The 24434-nt window shown below is 42.4% G+C and overlaps 1 protein-coding gene across 2 annotated transcripts in view; it reads right to left on the bottom strand.

Annotated features, from left to right (window-relative positions):
- The window catches only part of LOC144672767 (uncharacterized protein C10orf67, mitochondrial-like), a 148750-nt gene that overhangs the window by 11631 nt on the left and 112685 nt on the right, over positions 1 to 24434 (bottom strand). Inside the window, exons 6-9 of one of the 2 annotated variants that reach the window (XM_078534755.1) lie at positions 23155 to 23302; positions 21866 to 21924; positions 21444 to 21509; positions 6692 to 6842 (exon numbers count right to left, since the gene is read on the bottom strand). In XM_078534755.1, coding sequence (XP_078390881.1) covers positions 6840 to 6842; positions 21444 to 21509; positions 21866 to 21924; positions 23155 to 23302 — 276 coding nt within the window. In that variant the 3' untranslated portion in view covers positions 6692 to 6839. Of the gene's footprint in view, positions 1 to 6691; positions 6843 to 21443; positions 21510 to 21865; positions 21925 to 23154; positions 23303 to 24434 lie in introns of those variants that run through there. The other variant, XM_078534744.1, reaches the window with a different exon arrangement.

The raw sequence follows: 24434 nt of genomic DNA, 5'->3' as shown, positions 1-24434 counted from the left end.
ACCACATGCTACAGCTGCAAGACATCACCTTCCCTGCCATCTTCATTGTGGTGCTTCACATCTTTTTTGTAGTATGGAAGCCAAATCTGCACACAGGCTCCAAGTTTGAACTATCAAGGTTCTATATAAGTTTAATATCACTTCCCTGCTTTGATATTCTATTCCTTTAGAAATGCATCCTAGTACTTTGTTTTCATTATTCATGGCTATACCAACTTGTGTTGCTACAATTAGTGATGTATGCATCCAAGTTCCCAGATCACTTTGTTCCTACTCAGGGAAATTGGACTCTCCCTGAAAATGGATAAACAGTGCATTTAATCTATGTCTATTGATTAAAATGCAGGCAGCATGCTAAATTAGCAGGAGGCTCAAAATCGTTACTTCCTAACATTACTTAAAGCCAACATGCAATACTTAAAGCTAGTCAGCACATCTTAATTTGTGGGTCCAGCAAGTGCTGAAAGTCACACAGGAAATGAATTGGTCCCAGGAAACTGTGAAGTCTGCTACATGGGAGGTCTTGGTGGTGGAGGAGGAGGGAAGCAGAAGAGATGACCTATATCTGAAGGAGACCAGGAGGCCCTCCAGACACATGGCCAAAAGGGAGTGGGAGCAGCTAGTTGTGGAGGTCAATGCCAGGATATTAGCCCTGAGGACATTGATGCAGTATTGTAAATAGTTCAATGACTTCACATGAGTGGTCAAGGTAAGTGAGTGCATGTTCAACTTCCATATCCTATCAACTGCATACATTGCCTCAGACACTACTCAATTCATCACACTCCCATCATTCGCCTACCAACGATCTCTATCAATCAGGGCTCATACAGAACATTCATAACTTCACCTCAGTCTCACACACTTAGCACTGCTGCAAGCCTCACGCTCACATCTTACAACTTACACATGGTCAGCTATTCAACCGTGACAGCAAAACAGATTACATGGGACTCACTAACACACATCCCTCTCTCTTTGCAGGATAAAGTGGAAGAAATTGGAGGGAGCAAGAGCCAACCAGTGCGGATTGACGTGCTTGCTTGCCTAACTCTCATGGCTGAGGTGATGTTGGCCATTATTGGAACAGCCATTGTTCAGATGGTCAGTGGTGCTTGAACCACTGAAAATGATGGTATCCTCATACCTAATCTGTCTTTTCACACACTTTCTCCAACCTCTTCTGATTTACAAGCTGCAGGTGGTTTAAGCATGCATCTCTTACTTTCCCCACCACCGACACCACCTTCACTTGTACAATCATAGCAAAAGCCAGAAGAGATCAACCAGCAACTAGCCTGTAAGTAGTTGATGATCTCTTTAAATAACACTGATAGAGGCTAGTTCCTGTTGCTTCACTTGTGTTTAGCAATGCAAGGTTAAGAGAGGGCACTGGTTGTAACATTGAGTCCCCTAGTCACAATGCTTGCATTAAATCAACATTGCACCCTGACTGATGTCATGGTCTGCCAGCTCTGCATACCTCTGGCAAGCATCGGCTGCGTCAACACCCTGACCAAGATTATGCCCAGGAAACTCATAACTGATGTGTGTACAAGGACGAGTTGCCATTTTGGACACTGAACAGCATCTAAAGTCCCCAACAACAGGCACTACCATGCCCAATTTCACACCCTTACTTTCTTAGTGTGATCCTTAGGGAATAATTTGCTGCCCTCCAAAATGAACCATCTCACCATGAATTTCCTTTGGTGTTATCATCTACTCTGCAACTCTTTATGCCTACTGCTTTTTGGGCAATTCTTCACATTATTAGCTATAATCCTAGTCTGGAAATTTCGACAGCATAACTCCAAAATCTGAGTCAAAATGTATTTTAGGCAGATGGTCGGCAGCAATGCTTCCTGCACATATCCTTGTGGGCCACTTCTTACCACTTTCTGTTGGTCTGAGAAGCTTGCTTTACTCCCATTCTTTGCTTTCTATTTTGCAACCATTTTCAATCCATTGCTCTTACTGGTCTCTGACTCCACACACACTTAGGGCCGAATTTTCGCTACTGAGGTGGGTAGCGTGAGTTGGAAAATTTCCTGACTCACTGGACCCACTTTTGGTAAAAAGTTCCCCAAATCGCTCAATTTTCGCTCCAGGTTTTGGGGTCGGGGGTTGTGGTGGTGGTGGGGGGGGGTTTGTGGGGCATGTCCAGGATAGATTCATAAGAAATAGGAGCAGGAGTAGGCTATTCCGTCCCTCAAGCCTGCCCCGCCATTAAATAAGATCATGGCCAATCTGCTCCAGGCCTCCACGCGTCTTTTGTACCAGCTCTTCTAAGTCCTTAACTCCCCGATATTTCAAAAATCTATCTACCTCCTCTTCAAATACTTTCAGTGATCTAGCCTCCACAACTCTTTGGGGTAGATAATTCCAGATATTCACCACCCTCTGAAAGAAGAAATTCCTTCGCATCAGTTTTAAATGAGTGTTCTATGTAACTATGTCCCCTAGTTTGAGATTCTCCCACTAGTGGAAACATCTTCTCAACACCTACCCTGTCAAACCCCCTCAGAATCTTGTACGTTGCAAAAAGATATCTCATTCGTCTAAACTCTAGCAAATAAAGGCCGAATCTGTTAAGCTGTTCCTGGTAAGTCAACCCTTTCATCCCAGGAATCAGCCAAGTGAACCTCTTTTGAACTGCCTCCAATGCCAGTATATCCATTCTTAAATACGGGAACCAAAACTGTACACAGTACTCCAGGTGTGGCCTCACCAATACCCTGTACAGCTGTAACAAGACTTCCCTATTTTTAAACACCAACTCTCCACTACATTAAATTCCATCTGCCAAGTTTTTGCCCACTCACTCAACCTATCTATATCCCTTTGCAGATTTCTTATGTCCTCATCACAACATGCCCTCCAACCTATTTTTGTACCGTCACCAAATTTGGATACATTACACTTTGACCCCTCCTCCAAGTCATTAATATAGATAGTAAATAATTGAGGCCCGAGGACTGATCCTTACGACACTCCACTAGTTATGTCTTTCCAACCTGAAAAAGACCCATTAATCTCCGTCTTCTTTGTGTTAACCAATCCTCAATCCATACTAATACCTTACCCCCAATACCGTGAGCTCTTTTCTTGTATAATATCCTTTTATGCGGCATCTTATTGAATGCCTTCTGGAAATTCAAATATACTACATCCACCAGTTTCCCTTTATCAACTCTACTTGTTATATCCTCCAAGAACTCCAGCAAATTTGTGAAACATGATTTCCCTTTGACAAAACCTTGCTGACTCTGTTTACGTTAAGTTTTTCTAAATGTCCTGCTATTTCTTCCTTAATAATGGACTCTAACATTTTCCCAATGAAAGATTTCTGACTAGCCTGTAGTTTCCTGCTTTTTGTCTCTGTCCCTTTTTGAACAGGGGCGTCACATTAGTGGTTTTCCAATCCGCTGGGACCCTCCTGGAATCCAGTGAGTTCTGGAATATTTCGACCAAAGCCTCCACTATCTCTGCAGCCACTTCCTTTAAAACCCTTGGATGCAGACCATCAGGTCCTGGCAACTTGACTGCCTTTAGTCCCATTAGTTTGTCAAATACTTTGTCCCTCGTGATAGAGACTGTTACAAGATCTTTCCTCTCATTACTCCTTGCTTATCTGATACCTTTGAGAAGTTTATAGTGTCCTCCACCATGAAGACCGATGCAAATATTTGTTTAAATTATCTGCCATTTCCCTGTTCCCCATTATCAATTCTCCAGTCGCATTCTCCAAGGGTCCCACGCTCACTTTAGCCAGTCTCTTTTCATATACCCGTAGAACGTCTTGCTATTTTTTTTTATATTTCTTGCCAATTTACTTTCATAATCAATTTTCTTCCTCTTTAATGGCTTTTTAATCATCCGCTGCTGGTTCCTAAAAAATTCCCAATCCTCTGGCCTACCAGTTTTTGTTGCTTTGTATGTCTTAGTTTTTGATTGGATACTCTCCTTGACCCCCTTTGTTAACCACGAGTGGTTCATCCTTCTCATCGAGTCCTTTTTTTTGACCAGGATAAATTTTTGCTGAGCGTTATGAAATATCTGCTTAAATGTCTGCCACTGCTCATCCACTGACATTCCCCTTAGTCTATTTTCCCAGCCCGCTTTAGACAACTCTTTCTTCATACCTTTGTAATTGCCCTTATTTAAGTTGAGGACACTGGTTTTGACCCGAGTTGCTCGCCCTCAAACTGAATTTGAAATTCTACCATCACTACCCCCTTGAGGATCCTTAACTACAATATCTCTTATTAATCCCACCTCATTACACATTACTAGATCTAAAATAGTCTGTTCCCGGTAGGTTCTGCAAAATATCGCTCTAAGAAACAATCCCTGATGCACTCTACAAATTTGTCTTCCATCTTATCCCTGCCAATCTGAATTGTCCAGTCAAAATGCAAATTAAATCACCCATGACAATTCTAGCGCCCTTCTTACACACCTCCATTATTTCCCGAATTATACTTCGTCCTACAGCGAGGCAACCCTTTGGGGGCTTATAGATGACTCCCACCCGTTACTTCTTCCCCTTGCTATTCCTTATTTCCACCCACATCATGATTCTACATCACAATGTATTGCTCCTATATTACTACTCACCACTGCACTGATACCTTCCTTTATTAACAAAGCTACCCCACCTCCTTTTCCTTTTTGCTTATTTTTCCGGAACATCGAATACCCTTGAATATTGAGTTCCCAGTCTTGGTCACCCTGCAACCACATCTCTGTAATAGCTATCAAGTCACATTCATTTATTTCGATTTGTGCTGCCAACTTATCTATCTTGTTACAAATGCTGTGTGCATTCAGATAAAGAGCCTTAAGCTTTGACTTTTTACCATTATTGCTCATTCTGGTTGATTTCTACCGCACTCTTCTGCTTATATTTTCTGCCCCTTCCTGTCACTCTTTCATTATCGTTCACCTGTTCATCACCCTGCACCTCTGCTCTCTCGTTTCTTTTTGATTTTTTAAACTTCCCTTCAATTGAACCCTCCCCCCCACTAATTAGTTTAAAGTCCTTTCTACAACCCTAGTTATACAACTCGCCAGGACACTGGTCCCAGCATGGTTCAAATGAAGCCCGTCTCAAAGGAACAGCTCTCTCCTTCCCCAGTACTGGTGTCAGTGCCCCATGAATTGGAACCCATTTCTCCCACACCTATCTTGGAGCTACGCATTTACCTCTCTTATCTTATTTACCCTATGCCATTTGCACGTGGCTCAAGGAGTAATCCGGAGGTTATTACCTTTGTGGTTCTGCTTTTTCATTTAGCTCCGAGATGCTCGTAGTCCTTCAGCAGAACCTCTTTCCTAGTCCTACCTATGTGTTGGTGCCTACATGGACCACGACAACTGGATCCTTCCCCTCCCAATCCAGTTCCTCTCCAGCCCAGAAGAGATGTCCTTAACCTTGGCACTGGGTAGGCAACACAGCCTTTGGGACTCTCTGTCTTTGCTGCAGAGAACAGTATCTATTCCCCTAACTATGCTATCCCCTACTACATTTCTCTTTTCTCCCCCCCAACTTAAATGGTGCTCTGTACCACGGTGCTGTGGTCAGTTTGCTCACCCTCCCTGAAGTCTGTGCCCTCGTCCACACTGGGAGCAAGATCCTCATACCTATTGGACAAGGGCACTGGCTAAGGGTCCTCCAAAGCTAAATTTGGATTCCCATGCTTGCCTCACTTGCAGTCACACCCTCCTGTCCCTGACCACGGTCCAAATTTGATGTAATTAATCTAAGGGGTGTGACTGTCTCCTGAAACACAGTGTCCAGGTAACTGTCCCCCTCCATGATGTGTCGCAGTGTCCGCAGCTCGGACTCCAGCTCATCAACTCTGAGTCGAAGTTCCTCGAGCAGCCAACACTTGCTGCAGATGTGGTCACGGTGGATCACACCAGCATACACCAGCTCCCATATACTACAGCTTCAACATGTCGCCTGCCCAACCATCTCTGTTCTATTTAATTAATTAATTTGAATGTTAACTATTTTAAAAGTGAATTTCTTAACTGTATTCTTCACCTGTAATCATGTCTCCTGATCTAAACCACTTGGCTAATCAAAAGAGACATGGAAGAGATACTCACCAATCACCTACCTGTTTCCCTTTGACGTCACACTTCCACTCTAACAGGTAGAAACAGATCCTTCTCTCGCACTCTCCTCTAGGTGCTGCTGACTGCCTGTCCCAGGGTCCTCCTCTCACACTCTCCTCTTCAAACCCCCTGATCCCAGAAGCAGATCCTAGGCAGCCAGAGAGGTGGGCAAGTGCTGCAGCAGGCTGGTTATAAGTCCACTTTGGTTCTCTGGGACTTCATCCAGTTTTAGAAATTGTTAGGCCTACTAGCACTCATCCCTCATAACACCCCACGACCACCCGCCCCACATACTCCCATTGTCCCTCATACCAACTCATGTCACCCTCTATGGGCCCTCATACTCTCCATGCCACACCCATAGCCATTCACCCAGTATCCACCATGGGCATACCTTAGGAGCCAAATGGAGATGAAAAAAAAGACTTCTAACAATTTAATCCAGCTCTCACTTCTGCACACTTGATAGTAAAAAAAACTTCCATTCATAAAGCTGATTCAAAGCTTTATAAATTTTAAGTGGTTAATCCTTTATAAAAACAAACTTTCCATTTAAACCCCACATCAGAGACCACTAATCCTTTAATAGCTTTTTTAAGTTGGTAATCAAATTATGAAATCAGAACCCTCAGCTATGATAATGGTATTTTCTAACTGATGAGAACCTAGGAACTGTGGATGAATAGAGATATTCGGAGATCCAAGTCCAGAATTCACTGAAAGCAAATGGAGAGAGGCAACAAATCATTAAAAAGGCAAATGGAATGTGGCTTTTATATCAATAGTGACTGGAATACAAAGGGGTGGAAGTATGTTACAGCTTTCTACATATTGCACCACAGGAAAGATATGTTAGCTTTGGAATGAGAGCAACTTACATTCACCAGAACAGATGGGATGCCAATCAAGTGGGCTGCTTTGTCCTGGATGATGTCAAGCTTCTTGAGTCTTGTTAGAGCTGCACTCAACCAGGCAAGTGCTCAGCATTCCATCACACTCCTGACTTGTGGCTTCTAGATTGTGGACAGGCTGAGGAAAGTCACAGAATTTCCAACCTCTAGCCTAATGTATTCTTTCATGGGATGTGAGCATCGCTGGCAAGGCCAGCATTTGTTGCCCAACCTTAATTTCCCTTGAACTGAGTGGCTTGCCAGGCCATTTCAGAGGGCAGTTAAGAGTCAACCACATTGCTGAGGGTCTGAAGTCACATGTAGGCCAGGTCAGGTAAGGACAGCAGATTTCCTTCCCTAAAGGACATTAGTGAGCCAAATGGGTTTTTAAAACAATTGATGATGGTCTCATGGTCACGATTACTGACTTGCTTTCAGTTCCAGATTTCATGAATTGAGTTCAAATTCCATCAGTGCCATGGTGGGATTTAAACTCGTATCCCCAAAGCATTAGCCTGTGCCACTGTCCTCCTACTCTTGTAGCCACAATATTTATATGGTTAGTCCAGCTCCGTTTCTGGTCAATGGTAGCCCTAAGGATGTTGATAGTGGGGGATTCAATGATGGTAATGCCATTGAATGTCAATGGAAGATGGTTGGAATCCCTCTTGTTGGAGATGGTCATTGTTTCGCACCTCTGTAGCATGAAAGTAACTTGCCACTTATCAGACCAAGCTTGAATGTTGTCCAGGTCTACCAGCATATGGACACGGACTGTTTTAGTATCTGAGAAGACATGAATGGTGCTGAACATTGTGCAATCATCATCAAACATCCCCAATTCTGACTTTATGATGGAGGGAAGATCATTGATGAAGTAGCAGAAGATGGTCGGGACTGAGACACTACCGAGGAACTCCTGCTCTAATGTCCCATGACTGAGATGATTGGCCTCCAACAACCACAACCATTTTCCTTGGTGCTAGGTATGAATCCAACCAGTGGAGAGTTTCCCCCTGATTCCCACTGACTCCAGTTTTGCTAGAAATCCTTGATGCCACACTTGGTCAAATGCTACCTTGATGTCAAGGGCAGTCACTCTCACCTCACCTCTTGAATTCAGCTCTTTTGTCCAAGGCTGTAATGAGATCAGGAGCTGAGTGCCCCTGGTGGAAAGCAAACTGAACATCAATGAGCACATTATTTCTGAGTAAGTGCTGCTTGATGGCACTGTCGATGACCCCTCCCATCACTTTGCTGATGATCAAGAATAGACTGATGGGGTGAAAATTGGCCAGGTTGGATTTCTCCTGCTTCTTGTGTACAAGACATACCTGGGCAATTTTTCACATTGCCCGGTAGATGTCAGTGTTGGATCTGTATGGGGACTGCATTGCTAGGGGTGCAGCTAGTTCAGGAGCACAAGTCTTCAGTAATATTGCTGGAATATTTCCCAGTGAGGAAGAAGGATTGTAGGAAGGGGATAAACCAAGAAAGTTAAGGATAGCATCAAAGTGAAAAATAAATACAATGTGGTAAAGGTTAGTCGTAAGCCAGAGCATTGGAAAAGTTTTAAAAACCAGCAGAAGATGACCAAAGAAAATAATAGAGGGAAAACATAAACTTTGAGGGTAAACTAGCAAGTAATATAAAACAGACAGTTAGAGCTTCTTTAAATATATAAAAACAGAGAGCCAAAGTCAATATAGGCCCCTAAGAGAATGAGGCTGGGGAAATAATGGGGTACCAAGAAATGGCAGAGGAGTTGAGAAATACTTTGCATCAGTCTTCATGGTAGAAGACACTAATAGCATGCCAAAAATACTAAATAATCATGGGGCAAAATGGGGGGAGGAACTAAATATAATAACTATCACTAGAGAAAAAGTACTAGGGAAACTAATGGGGCTAAAGGCCGATAAGTCACCTGGACCTGATGGATTACATCCTAGGATATTAAAAGAAATAGCTGCGGAGATAGTGGATGCACTGGTAGTAATCTTCCAAGAGTCCTTAGATTCTGGAAAAGTCCCAGAGGATTGGAAAACAGCCAATGTAACACCCTTATTCAAAAAGGGAGGGAGACAAAAAACAGATAACTATAAGCTTAACATCTGTCATTGGGAAAATGTTGCATGTAATAGCAGAGCATTTAGAAATGCATAATCTAATCAAGCAGAGTCAGCATGGCTTCCTGAAAGGGAAATCATGCCTGAAAAATTTATTAGGATTCTTTGAGGTAACAAGCAAGGTCGATAAAGGGAAACCAGTAGATGTAATATATTTGGATTTCCAAAAGGCGTTTGATAAGGTACTACACATAAGGTTTCTTAATAAGATAAGATCCCATGGTATTAGGGGTAGTATATTAGCATGGATAGAGGATTGGCTAACTAATAGAAGACAGAGAGTTGGGATACGGGGGGCATTTTCAGGATGGCAACCTGTAACTAATGGAGTGCCACAGGGATCAGTGCTGGGGCCACAATTATTTACAATATATATTAAGGATATGGATGAGGGAAGTGAATGTACTATTGCCAAGTTTGCGGATAACACAAAAATAGGTGGGAAGGCAAGTGGTGAGGGTGACAGAAAGAGTCTACAGAGGAATATAGACAAGTTAAATGAGTGGGCAAAAACTTGGCAGGTGGAATATAATGTGGGAAAGTGTGAGGTTATACACTTTGGCAGGAAGAATTGAGGAGCTGATTATTATTTAAATGAAGAAAGACTGAAAAAAGCTGCAGCACAGAGGGATTTGGGGGTCCTTGTCATGAATTCCAAAAAGCTAGTATACAAGTTCAGCAGGTAATAGAGAAGGCAAATGGAATGTTGGCCTTTACTTCAAAGGGAATGACGTATAAAAATAGGGAAGTCTTGCTAGAGCTATACAAGGCACTAGTTAGACCACACCTAGATTTCTGTGAACAGTTTTGGTCTCCTTATTTAAGGGAAGATATACTGACATTGGAGGCAGTCTAGAGAAGGTTCACTAGGTTGATCCCAGGTATGGAGGGATTTTCTTATGAGGAGAGGTTGAGTAGGTTAGGCCTGTACTCATTGGAATTTAGAAGAATGAGAGGCAACCTTATTGAAACATACAAGATTCTTAGATGGCTTGACAGGGTAGATGCTGAGAGGTTGCTTCCCCTTGTGGGAGAGTCTAGGACCAGAGGACATAATATCAGAGTAAGGGGGCGCTCATTTGAAACAGAGATGAGGAGGAATTTCTTCTCTCATAGGGTAGTCAATCTGTGGAATTCTTTATCACAGGGAGCTGCAGAGGTTGGGTCTTTAAGTATATTCAAAGCTGAGACAGATTTTTAATCAGTAAGGGAATCAAGGGTTATGGGGAAAGGGTAGTTAAGTGGAGTTGAGGATTATCAGATCAGCTATGATCTCATTGAATGGCAGAGCAGACCTGATTGGCTTACTTCTGCTCCCATGTCTTATGGTCTTATATTGTCAGGGACATAGCCATTGCAGTATCTAGTGCCTTCAGCCGTTTCTTGATATCACGTGGAGTGAATCGAATGGGCTGAAGACTGGCATCTGTAATGCTGGGGACCTCTGGAGGAGGCCGAAATGGATCATCCACTCGTCACTTCTGGCTGAAGATGACTGCAAAAGCTTCAGCCTTACCTTGTGCACTGATGTCCTGAGTTTCCCCATTATTGAGGATGGGGATATTTGTGAAGCTTCCTCCTCCAGTTGGTTGTTTAATTATCCACCACCACCCATGACTGGATGTGGCAAGACTGCAGGACTTAGATCTGATCCATTGGTTGTGGGGTCGCTTAGCTCTGTCTATTGCATGCTGCTTACGCTGTTTGGAATGCAAGTAGTCCTATGTTGTAGCTTTACCAGGTTGACACCTTATTTTTAGGTATGCCTGGTGCTGCCCCTGGCATGCTCTCCTGCACTCTTCATTGAACTCCCAGCTTGATGGTAATGGTAGAGTGGACGATATGCCAGGCCATGAGGTTACAGATTGTGGTTATATACAATCCTGCTGCTGCTGATGGCCCACAGCACCTCAGGGATACCCAGTTTTGAGCTGCTAGATCTGTTCCAAATCTATCCATTTAGCACGATGTGGTGCCACACAACATGATGGAGGGTATCCTCAATGTGAAGACAGGACTTTGTCTCCACAAGGACTGTGTGGTGGTCACACCTACTAATACTGTCAAGGACAGATGCATCTGTGACAAGTAGACTGGAGAGGGCGAGGTTATATATGCTTTTCCCACTTTTTGGTTCCCTCACTGCCTTCCGAAGACCCAGTCTAGCAGCTATATCCTTTAAGGCTTGGCCAGCTCGGTCAGTAGTAGTGATGCCATGCCACCCTTGGTGCTGGACATTCAATTCATCTACCCAGAGTAAATTCTGTGCCCTTGTCACTCCCAGTGCTTCTTCCAAATGATGTTCAACATGGAAGAGTACTGATTCATCAGCTCAGGGGGGGGGACAGCAGGTGGTAACCAGGAGGCGGTTTCCTTGCCCATATTTGAACTGATACCATGAGATGAAGTCAATATTGAGGACTCCCAGGCAACTCTCACCTGACTGTATACCACTGTGCCTCCACCTCTGGTGGGTTTGTCTTGTCAGTGGGACAGGACATACCCAGGGATAGTGATGCTGGTGTCTGGGACATTGTTTGTAAGATACGATTCCATGAGTATGACTGTCAGGCTATTGCTTGACTCGTCTGTGGGACAGCTCTTCCGATTTTGGCACAACCCCCATATGTTAATAAGGAGGACTTTACAGGGTCGACAGGGTTAGGTTTGCCATTCTCATTTACAGTATTTAGGTTGATGCCGGGTGGTCTGTCCGGTTTCATTCCTTTTTTTAGACTTTATAGTGGTTTAATACAACTGAGTAGCTTGCTTGGCCATTTCAGAGGACATTTAAGAGTCAAATACATTGCTGTGGATCTGGAGTCACATGTGGGCCAGACCATGTGGGCAGATTTCCTCCCCTAAAGGACATTAGTGAACCAGATGGGTTTTAATGACAACCGACAATGGTTTCTTGGTCACTATAGCTTTTAATTCCAGATTTTATTAATTGAATTTAAATTCCTTCAACTGCCGTGTTAGGATTTAAAACTGTATCCCCAGATCATTAGCCTGTGCCTCTCAAATACTAATTCAGTGACATTACCATTATGCCACCACCTGCCCTCATTTGTATATTTTTAGTACCATTAGTTTCTCCATCACCATTTTAAAATTTTCTATCAAATCCCCTTGATTTAATTTTTAATCTTTCCTTTAATCTCTGGTACTTTATTACCACATCCTCTATTCTGAACACCAATACATAGGGCAGAATCTTGTGCCCCCCCCGCTGTGGTGAGTATAGTGGTATGGAGCATTTAATTGAGTGGGAGGGTGGCGGGTGGGCATCCTGCCACCTTCCCCCCTCCACCCTGATTAAGTCTGGCGTGGGAAGTCAAGTGGACGGCCTTCCTGCCCATCGCCCATTAACCCCGTGGCAGATAGGGGACACATCATGGAGGGGGCACACTTTCTGGGGAGCACAACAAGCAAACCCTGGCATGTTTGTTTGCAGGTTCCTGGTGGGAGGAGGAATGGGGGACCCCTCATTCAAAGGCATTTTGTGCCTGATAGAGGGACCAGGCATCGTGAAGGATGGGGGTCTGCCCATTCCCCTGCCCTTGCTGCCAACCTCCCTCCCTGGTGACCTCGTCCTACGACCTCGTCTACCATCATTCACCCGTTCCTGCGTCCCTCCTTCATCTGAGGCCTAGGGTAGGTTTCGTACTGGTGGCAGCCACCGCCGCCCAGGTAGCGCTGTTGTGTACAGAACAGCTTCCGGCCCCTGATTGGTGGGCGGAACTTTAGTCCCCAGTGTCCTTGATTCTGGGGAAAGGCCTGCCGTTGGCCTGTCAAGTGCCCGAGTGGCAAAAGATGCGGCGGCCTTCCTGAAAAGGGTTCATGTTGGGCTCTCGCCAGCTCTTGAGCTGGTGGATGAGGCCTCGCGCCTGGGGAAGGGTAAAAAAAACGTTTTGCTGGCTAAATCGAAAGTTGTGGCAGACGAGATCAGGTGCTGCATGGGAGTGTGATCAATGGGTAGGTGGAGATGCAGGTCAGCTCACATGGTCAACTGAAAGCAAACCCCAGCTGGCAACACTGAAAATGCTCAGGACATTGAGATGAGTGTGATATGGGAAGGATCCGCGTGCGTGGGAGAGTGCTTGCACAAGGCTCTGAAAGGCTTTGACACACACACACACTTCTCCCTCCACAATCATTTGCGGGCCAGTTGCGTGCAGCTGAACTGATAATGGGGGGGAGGGGGTGCAGGATGCAGTGGGAGGACTCGCGAAGCCTGTCAATGTAGCTGAAACACACCATTACACATTATTCAGTGAAAGTGAATATATTTCCAGATTGTAAAGTGACAAAATGTGTTCCCCATGCAACCAACTGTGATCAGAATTTATTAACTTTGAACGCCTTAGACCTCTAGTTGCTGCCCTGACATCTGCAGCAGTCAGCCAGTGCAATGGTTGACCCTGTTGCCTTTGATGTTTTTGGCATGGGTCCTCTGGAGAGCCGAGGCCTGGGGGGGCCTTGGCTTGCTTTGGCTGTCCTCCTGTGTGCCAGCTGCTCCCTCTGCAGTAACAGAGGATGAGGTTGAGGGGGTCACAGGCAAAGGAGGCTTGGAGGGAGAGATTCCTGAGTGGATAACCCAGGAATGTCCAGCTGCTGCTCCTTCTCCCTTCGGGTGCCCGGGCTCCCTGGCCTGACTCCTTGAGGGGAAGGAGCACCTAGGGGGATGTCGAGGTGCCCCGTTGCTCTCTTGTGTCACTACTGTGATGGAGTACAGGTCTGCACACATCTTTGTGTTCTGCTGGACCAGGGACTAGGGTCTCCACAGAGACTTCCATATGCGCATATGTAGGCACCACTCCATCAGAGAGCAGGTGGACGCACTCCTCCAACACGCATGCCAGTCTTTTGAGGGCTTCCAACAGCTCTGCGTGATGTTCCTCAGCCTTCTGCTGACTCTCCACAATGAGTTGGAAAGCCCAATCCAGAGGGTGGTCATCTGACTCAGACCTCACAGATGCCTCTTTCCCAGCAGTCCTCCAAATGCCGAGGAGCTCGGCTGAATCTACCTTCTCCTGCTGTGGACACGTGTCTGTGTGATGACCACCAGATTGTGAACCCGATCCTGCTCTACATCTAGGTCCCACCGAGGCATGTGTCTCTGCGCTGGTGGAGGGTATGGGGAAGCGCTGTGACGGGTCTTCCAGGCTGCTTATTTCCATGGAGGAGGTGTCCTCTTGGCTGGAGGTGAGGATGTAGGTGGAGCTGAGGGGTTGGCTGGCTGAAGGGGTTGGTCACTTGCCAGAGCTCCTTATAAACCAAAGTAGAGATAATTAGTGCATGGCAGCACAGTAAAAAGCAGGAAAGAGAGCACTCACAGCTGCATTGAGAGAGGAATGATGTGGTGCAGGATCCTCATGAGGGTGTTCACCGCCGAGCTCACCGTCACCACAGGCATCGTTCACATCTTCATTAGTCAGCACAATGGCACACTCCTCAAAGTGAGTGAGGGGCCACTCCACACCCAGTCTGGGACCTCTCCCTGCTGTTGTGAGCAGGCTTCTCCTGCTCATAACAGCATGAAAACAGGTGGAGAGTGTGTAAGCAGGACACATGACACATGGAATGTTTGTGTGGTGAGAGGAGACATGGACGGGATTAGGACACAAGCGGAACGGATGAAAACATTCACCCTGTTGCGGCACTGCGTGGCTGTCCTCTTTTGAAGGGCATTGGTGCTGACCACCCCTGCCACTGCCTCTCATGCTGGATTGGTGATGCTGCTGCCCGAGCTGCGGCCAGAGCAGTACTAGAGGACATCATGGCAGGCCTCCACTGCACCCAAAAGGCACTCAAGGGACGCATCACTAAACTGGGGAGCTACAATCTTTTTGGCTTTCGGGGCCATGTCTTCTTTGCAGCGGTGATGGGCTGGAAGCACTGAGAGGTGTGCACGTGGCTGCACTTTAAAAGTGGTGCCAGGCGTATTGAGGCAGTGAGGTGATGGCGTGGCGGGTGAAAGAGCGCCCCCAACCATTGAAACAGCATGCTTCCCAGGGATGCATAATTAATGCAGTGGGATTAGAACTATATGTTGTGAGAAGCTGCCATCGTGGCCGGCGGGTAAAACATTGTTTTTCCCGCCTGCTACCGCACCTAGCGCAAATCTGGGATGATTCTGCCCAATGAGACGAATGACCTACTTCTGTACTGTAAATTTCTATGATTCTTGTGCATCCCCAATTTGAATTGCTCCACCATTGGCAGTCATGCCTTTAGCTGCATGGGCCCTGAGCTCCGGAATTCCCCTCCTTCAGCCTCTCTGTCTCCCTCTTCCTTCATCTGTTTCTTAAAACCTAAACTCTTTAATAAAGTGATATTAGGGCACTTGATATCACACAGTATTTGATAATGCTGGTGAGCTGAGACAGGGGCAGAGTTGGATTATGTTGTGGAAGTGCAACTAGGCAGCCTTTAAGTATATTGCGGATACTATCACCTTTATCTTAGAGCCCTTCTTCCTCTTTAACTTCTCCCTCTTCCAGCAACTTGTCATACTCTGTGTCACTTCTGCATATTCTTCTTGTCCAATAGGCTAAGAGGAATGCAAACTACTGCACTCATGTCTGGGACTAAGTGGCTTCTGCAGAAGGCTTGAAATCAGGATAAACTCTTCCTGGACCTGCCACAACACTCCCTGTAGACTTTAGCAACTTGAAACAATGCTGGAAACAACCAAACACCTCTAAAATTGTAGCAAGAGCCAGTAGAAATCAGTCAACAACTAACATGAAAGAACTTGATCTATTTAAATAGTATTGGTGAGGGTCCTTCCTGCTGTGTGAGGTTAAGTGAGCTGGAATGTTGAGTTCCAATATAACAATGCTGGCGTCAAATCAGCATCATACACTAACTGCCATCAGGATCTGCCTACTCTACACACTTGCAGCTGATGCTCATAATGCATGTGTTCACACTTTCACCAAAATTGTGTCTCACCAAAATGCCATTCAGCGCAGCTAGCAACATAAATGTATGGACTTGCCGCAGACCCATATTGGAAGCAAAATTGCACTTACATTACCACAAAACCAGGTGCTACAAGCCGAATTTTGCAGCGCTGGTGTCAGGGATCAGAGAAAATATTGAAGAAACATGGGCTTTTAGTCTTGAAAGAGGATGCATAACTAATCTTGTAGAAACACAAACATGTTAACAGTATATAAAAGTGAATCTAGAGAATTGCTTTAAACTTAATTGTAGCACTAAGACAGGTTTATATTAGTACCAGGTAGATTTATACCTGATATTAGGCAGTCCTTCTCTCAAGGATTGTTCAATACATGAAATAGACTCCAGGCTAAAGCAATGGAGGAAAAGATCATGGAATAATTTAAAATCAATTGGATGTCACAATGAGAGAATATTAAGGTTCTTCTGGATCCATGAACGAAGATGGGCCAAATGATCTCCCTCATCCATGGTTCTCACCTTTTCTCTAAACGCTCTCGCTTATGAAATGCCGAATAAACTCCTTATGGTTGTGTTTTTTATAGCCCAGCTATTTTGTTTTATGTCTCTTGGCCCTCTAATACTTCTTTTAAGATGACTGTATGTTATAGTCATCCCAGACTCCATTCCTTTCTTCTTGGAGAAAAAAAGACTTTTTTTTTATTTTGAATGATTTGATGGGCCTGGTTTCTGATTTTTATATTGGTAATTTTGGTCACTTCTCATAGCCAGAGTTCTAACTCGTTTTTCTTTTAAGAATATGAAATTTGAGGCAAGTGAAAAAATACATAGGCCTGAACTTTTAGCTTGGCCAACCAGCATGAAGCGCACACTGAATAACTGAGTGCTGCCGAGGTGGGGGCGGGAGGAGGGTGGGCTATGACGTCAACGTGGGTGGGGGCAAGCGCTGAGAGAAAGCTCCCTGAATGCAGAGAGCTGCCTCAGGGAGCAGCAGACCCAAAAATGTTCCAATAAAGTTTTAAAAAGCAGAAAAAAAATGTCCAAGCATCACAATCAGGCACCTGAAAATATAGATGATAAAAATACTACCTACAGGTTTTTATTTTTATTTTATTTCATAACGGAAACCTCATCCCACCCTTGGATGAGGTTTCATGAAAAATGTAAAGGCTGGCTGGCCGATTTGCCCGCCCGCCAACAGTAAGGTTGGACAGACAACAAAAAATAGCAGACAATTGCACCGTTAATGCCCATTACTTGCTCTCTTAACTGTCGGTGGGCGCGCCCCTGACTTTTGCACATGCCCGCCTAGCGAATATCGTGCGAGTGCGCGATGACGTTGGGACACTTGCCCGACGTTACCTCATGCGATTTCACACCCGACTGGGTCGGACACACGCTTGCCCGATCAATGTAAAGTTCAGCCCATAAAGAGGATTGCTTTAAAATAGATACAGCAGAATTTAGTAAGGCTTAGTGTTATAATTGTACACTTAATTTCTATGAAAGTCACTAACTGCCTTTGAATCTTGTGGAATAACACATTTAAGTAAGAGCATTCATTTCCTAACACAAAGGAGGAAGTTTTATATGGTGCCTTAAGTGTGACAGACACATGTATATCCAGAGGTACGATCTTTTAATGATTACTGGTAGATTTTCTTTAGGGTTGCTCACTGCAAGTCAATCAATACATGTTTTTAAGGGCAAAACTGCTAATTTAATACAGAATTGTTTTATTCCGCAGTGAATGTAGTTGTGCCTCTTTAAAGCCATAAATGCTAAATTTTAAGTCAACAGAGCCTGAGATCATTAAGATTTTAACTGTTGTTTGATCAAGAGCCATGCAAGTAACATTTTTATACTGTCACAGCTGTAACAAAGCATTACATCTACTACTGAACAAGTCTCCCCTTAAGGTTACAATTGAAGTTAAGGAAACACTCAAGAAGTTAATGTAGGTTGTTCCTGCTATTCAGGCTTCAAGTCAGCACCCTGGGTGTTTTCTTATATATAAATTGATATCAGTAAGGTCAATTAAAGAGGCTGCAGACAATTTGACTCCAGCACCTTCCAATCATGGACTGTTTCGCTATACATTCTAAATGACAGTCTTTGTTTCTTTATATTTTAATTTTGTTTAAGCATGACCCTAAAAATTTAGAAGACAGACAAATCACACACTGCATACAATTTTTATTTCTAATATAATTTTCCTGCTTATAGGTTAAATTGTTGAAGTTTATGAATTCAACTTGGTATCTTGACTGTATATAAATTCCTCCTCAATGAATAGAGGTGAAAATGTATCATGCAGTCATAACAAGCGTGAAATATAGATAAAAAGATTGCTCTATAGCGTGGTCCAATTAATAAAAAGTTTTATTTATTTTCTGCTAACTTGCTAGTTACTCCACACAGCTTCAAATGCTAAAAAAATCTGATGCATTTTATTAGTCACCCCAAATTTCCACAAGCCTTATGATACACTCCTAACTTAAATTGGATGTGAATGCAGCAGAAAGCCCAGGAATTAGGATGGAACTTGGATATTCCAGGTCACTTCTGCCTCAAGGTTCTATCTGTTTCTTGAGAAAGGCATGGTTGTTTGGGGTGCAATTTCTATCTGCCTCAAACATGGGCCCCTCTGTTAAAGTAGGCCTGATATGGGGGAAGTAATTGTCCCTACGGTAAATGGAACCAATGGAGTCCATAAAAAATACTTTAAAGTGGGTGGCACAAATCTGGGAAAAGCAATAGACAGCACCACTTCTCCCACCTCCCTTGATGTGGCAGATGCCTGAGCAGTATCAATATTGGTGTGTTGTGCTTGTCAGGATCATGCAGATGAGGGAAGCTCTCCCTGAATTCACATAGTCCGAGAGGGGTGCAGTGGCGAAGGTTCCTCGCAATTGCATTCTAGCATTAATTCCAGGATTTCTGATTCACAAATGTTCAAAGCTATTCTCTACCTAATTTACAGATGCTGTTACTGCAAGGTGGAATGATTAGGGATCTCTAATAGTTATTCCAGGACTCTCAGGATACTGGACCCCCACCATAATTTAAACTAGTATTTCTGCATGAAATAACAGGCACAAAAGTAAAAGCATCACAATTGATGGGGTGACATTAGGTTCACCCACATATGAGGTAGGTGATATGTAAAATTTTGGCGGGTTTTGTTTGATAGCTTGGCTATCTTTTGGCACAGAAGCTTACAATGGTAATAAAACTAAATTATAAATTGAACTTCAAAGTATATCTAACAAAAACACATCTACCAAACGGTAGCTTACCGAATCCTGATTGAGGAAGAAAAAAGAAACACACCTATCTATGGTGAACCTTATATTGAAGATAGAATAAAGGAGTACAGCTGATATGTTCTTATTTTAGGTAGATAAGGTGTGCCATAAATATTTCAGCCTTTATTTACCATTGGCTAATAAAAACAGTTTAAATAAATCATTTGAACTATCTCAATAAGCGTCTAGAAAAAAAGCAGTAGTAATTGTTTTTGATAATGTATATAGATTCATCAAGACATGACACAATCTAGTACAAATAAAAAAATGTAAACATAGTGGCAAGTGCAGAATTCTCATATTAGTTTGTTGTTTATTAAAGTTCCACTTGATGTGAAGGCAGATTTTAATTTCCGAGAATAATGTTAAGATATTCAATCTCCAGCAACTATAGCATTTAACCAGAGTGTGGGTGGGGGAATGGCGAATACTAAATGTTCTGCCATATGGTTCAGTGCAGAGACAATTGCTGCTTCTAATTTAGATAAATAACTTGGTTTTGGAAACGTGATTAGAAGTGGCCAAATTGGTAGATTATACCAAATTGGGAGTAGTGGAATTGGTAGAAATCACAGAATGAGTTGAACTAAAAATTGGCAGGATACTGTCAGCTGAATTTTAAAGTGAATACATACAAAGTGCTCACTTAGGAAGAGGAAAAAGGTGACAGTCCATGAATGGTGTTGAAATAGCTATGGATGAAGTTGAAAGATACCTAGAAACCTTAACAGACTTAAAGCTAAACATGTCCAACCAATGGAGAGAATCAATCACTAAAGCCAATTGGATGTTGAACTATAAAGCTAAAACAGTAGAATATAAGTCAAGGAAGGTAGTGCTCAAGTGCTCCAGTCAGATCACACCTTGAATACTTCATCCAGTTCTGGTTGCCAAGAAGCAAGAAATGTATTCAAGCACTGGAGACAGCACAGAGAATAGCCATAAAGTTATTCCCCATGTTATTTCAGGGATACGAGTTATGAGAAAAGAAAAAGGAACTTGGCTTTTCAGCAAAGCAAGGAAGTATCTGGGAGATTATCCTATATAGAGTTATAAGAGCTTATTAAGAGTATTAAGAGAAGTTAACCCAGAAAATGCTTTTAAATTAAACTGTGGGAATAGAACTAGAGGATATAGGTTCAAACTAGAAAATGCTAATTTTAGGGACAGATGTCAAAAAATTCTCCTTCATTAAAAGAATGATCAACAACTGGAATAAACTTCCAGATAGAACAGTGGAGGAAAAAAAAACACTGAATCATTTAAGAAACAAAAGGATGCTATAATTTGAGGGGCGGTGGGGGTGGGGGAGTGGGGGAAGAGGGAGAGTTGCGTAGTAGAATTTCTCTCGATGGATGAATCAAGCCTTCCTTATCAACAATTATTTTGCAAACTTGTAATACCAACGGTGATCTCAATGTCAATTCTTTTGGACACGGTGTTGGCGGGGGAGAGAGTAAGAGGAAACTGTTTTATTTTATGTTTTCACCGTATCCCTTTTTTTAGAAAATTCAATTTCACGCAAGAGACTGAGTAGTACAAAAAGTTTGCTTTAGAATGTGGTTTTCACTGGAACTATTCCAAAACCAACTTTTACAGTATTAGCAGAATGACTGAGTTGCATAGGACAGAATATAGTTTATGTTGATCTTCCAATTCAAAAGTTATTTGCTCCATAATCTAGAAATCATGTCAACGATAAAATCTCAATCAAGTTATAGTGTCATGGATATGTCGCAAAAATATTCAGATGCCTTGACTGGATGTACAGTTTAAAGCATGGATAAACCTAAAATGCTCTCAATTTAGTTTGCAAGAGTTAAGTTTTCAGATCACCTTCATACAGGAGCTCACACAACACCTAGTTTATATCAGCAATTTTTTAGCACTCAAATTCAACATAATGTTTTCACTAACTTAAGATGCAAGTATGTAGATATAAGTAAAATCATGAATGTAAATATTGCAAATCATACAAAATTGACTGCAATACGGTAAACTACATTGCCATTATTGCAACAATCAAAGAAACTGATGTAGCTCAACAGTTTACTCACCATTTTTTCCCTCATGGATTTCTCAGTTTGCAATTGTTCTATCAAATTCTCTTCAGATTCAAACAACTACAAACAGAAAACAAGGTAAGCAAGTATTTGATCACCAACACAGGGAAGTTAAACAGCTATTATTCTTATTTACTCCTTACATATTAATTCAGCAGGACACCTATATTTTAGTAACATTGTACTAGCATATATGGTCCCTGTATATACTCATTACGTATTTTACTTTAAATTACATTTAAACTCAAAGATCAAGAAGTTATTTAATTAATGTAACTAAGCATACTTTTCGTATCCAGCTATAGTCTTTTCCATCTACCTAGCCTGGGAAGTTTATGACATGCCATTGTTCTCAAATATACAACATAATCCCTTAAGGTGAATCGAAAAGCAAGTTATTTTATAACAAACAGTACCTTTCGTATTGTAGTCAGAGATTTTTCAGTTTTCTCTTTTTGTACTATAAGCTCCTGGTCTGAAAATAAAGAAGGAGGACAGACTGTGAAAATCAGATCTTCAGATGCCTGTGTTCCTTCTCAATGCTGAAGGTCAGAATCCAGAGCCTACCGGAATCCACATTGGATGGAGTACCTAGCAGGATTCTAACCCTAAACACTACCCTTGACCTTCATTGCTTTGCCCCTGCTGTTTAGCCGGCTGGCCTAATGGATATTAGGTAGTAGTTCAAGGGCCAAGTGTGGCTGTGTGCCCAGCCCATGAATGTCGTTCTCTGTTAGTCACAGCCAATACAAAGTGGTTTAGCAGGTGGTTCTTTATCTGCTCAAAGCAATTCTTATCAAAAGCAAGACACACCATTAAATTAACTCACAAACAGCAATAAGTAATATGGTATCTGTCAAATACAACTTAATATTTTCTTGTGCTGTATCTAATCAATTAAAGTACAAAAGAACATTTTTGTAGTTAATTTTCAATTGAATGGAATGAGGCACTATATTGCTGTGCTTGTGGAAACCATGCAACAATTCATTGCAAATAAAGAGGAGCACATATCACACCTATGCAGTTGAAATAAAATGCCCATGAAATTAATTGTCCAAATTACCTTCTACATGAATAAAGAGTTTCATCAACTCTCAAGTCTTTGGGGTAATAGCTACCGGAAAGAAACTATGTTGAATTTCTCTTTGGTACCACCTTTGGGTGGGGTCATGCCTCCGTAACGAATTCACTAAAATGAATTGAGTCTTTTTCATTAGGAACAAATATGATAAACTAATAAAATGAAATGGAGGAGAACATTTTTTAAATAAGGAAAGAATGTATGCGAGAAGTTAAAATTTGTGAAAACCATATACAATTTTTTAATTACACTATAATAGTAGTAAGAATACTTTTAATATCAGTTTTTGTATGATGACTATGGTTTAACATTAGGCAGAAAAAAGCTGCAATCTAAGTTATGACAGCACATAGATAAAATAAAACAGTTACTATGTGTAAACTCTAACACCTGCATCATTGTGTGACAAAAACACCTGTTGAATATTTACTTCCTCAAACACACTCGTAAAAATACACACCTTGCATTTATCTATATCCAGGCTAAATAGAAAACAGTCTTTCACTTTCTTGTGTGACAATCCATGAAATTACTCATTCTCAAAAAAACTGAAATCAAGTGAAAGATCTCTCAAATACTGCCTTTCTGCATTACAGTTTATTTGGAATGATTTAAAAATACCTAATTCTTTTATTCGAATTTCGCCCAAATTAATGTTTTCTGACATCTTTTCAGTATTCTTCTTCAGGAAATTAATTTGTTGCTTCAGGTCTTCATTTTCTTCAACAAGTTGTTCTTTCTCAAAGTTGTTCATGAAGTCCAAATTGATCTGCAAAATCACAGAACTCTTTTGTCAGAACAGGAAACAAAAAGTAGAAATGGCAAGCTGTGTAGCCAATATGAAAATTATTCCACAACAGAGCTGTCATCCAACTTTCTGGCTTTTATGAATCATTTGGAATATGAATAGGAAAAAACACAAAAAAAGAGAAATGTGCAGAGGGAAAAAAGTAGACCCCTCCAAAACCGAATCTTGGTAAAAAGCCGGTAGTACATTACATACAAAGACAATAATTCATGGGGACATTTTATTGATGAGAATAATACATATCATACTGTTTGTGTGCCCTCATCATTCAGGTCCATGTATTGTGGAAGCTGTGTCCAGGCAGGCAGCTGTGGCCCATCCACCCACATCCCCCCGTGTGCTCGAGGACTGCTGTCCGTAACTAGGCAGGCAGGAGAGTGTGTAGCCGGACAACACCAGGGGTGGCAGAGCACAGAGCTAAGGAGGGGGCTTGTTGCCATTGTTGCCATTCCTCACTGACAGTACTGCCACAGTCATAAAGAGCACGTCACATGTCAAAGTAGTGAAGTTTTCAGGCTTGAAGCCGCATGGAGTCCATCAGGTCTGCTGATATATACACAGTTGGTTTTCTACTTTGTGATGGAGCCACCCGGAGATAATTCATATTCTGAACATTAACATGGCTTTGCATGCCTGTCACGCATAGGCTGTGCAGGCGGGTTGATGCTATTGAACACTCTCTTCAATTTACAGAAAGACCAGTTTTACTCTTCACTAGTGTAGTGTAATGTTTTAGGAAACCTTTATTAAAGCAGGTGTTTATGAGTAAACACTTGATCAAAGCAATTTAAATGTCATTTTTCTATTTTAATTTTTCCTAGCCTACACAAAAGCAATCCCAAATACACTTGCTTGGGGATAGCTTTTGAGTCGAATAAACATTCTTAGTAGTAAACAGATGCAAATACATATATAAAAATTTTGTTTGAATTTGAAGTGATTAGGGTGATAAAGTCAACGAGGCATCAGGAAAGATGTAATACTAAAAGTTTCCAGCATTAGACAGTAATAGGTTACAGCAAGGCTTTTATCTATATATGCAATACATCAATTCTATGAGCTCTGGATTAAAAATTAATATGGCCAGAAATTT

Source organism: Cetorhinus maximus, chromosome 3 (genome assembly GCF_964194155.1).
Source record: "Cetorhinus maximus chromosome 3, sCetMax3.hap1.1, whole genome shotgun sequence".
Taxonomy (NCBI): domain Eukaryota; kingdom Metazoa; phylum Chordata; class Chondrichthyes; order Lamniformes; family Cetorhinidae; genus Cetorhinus; species Cetorhinus maximus.
This window is presented reverse-complemented; position numbering and strand designations above follow the sequence as displayed.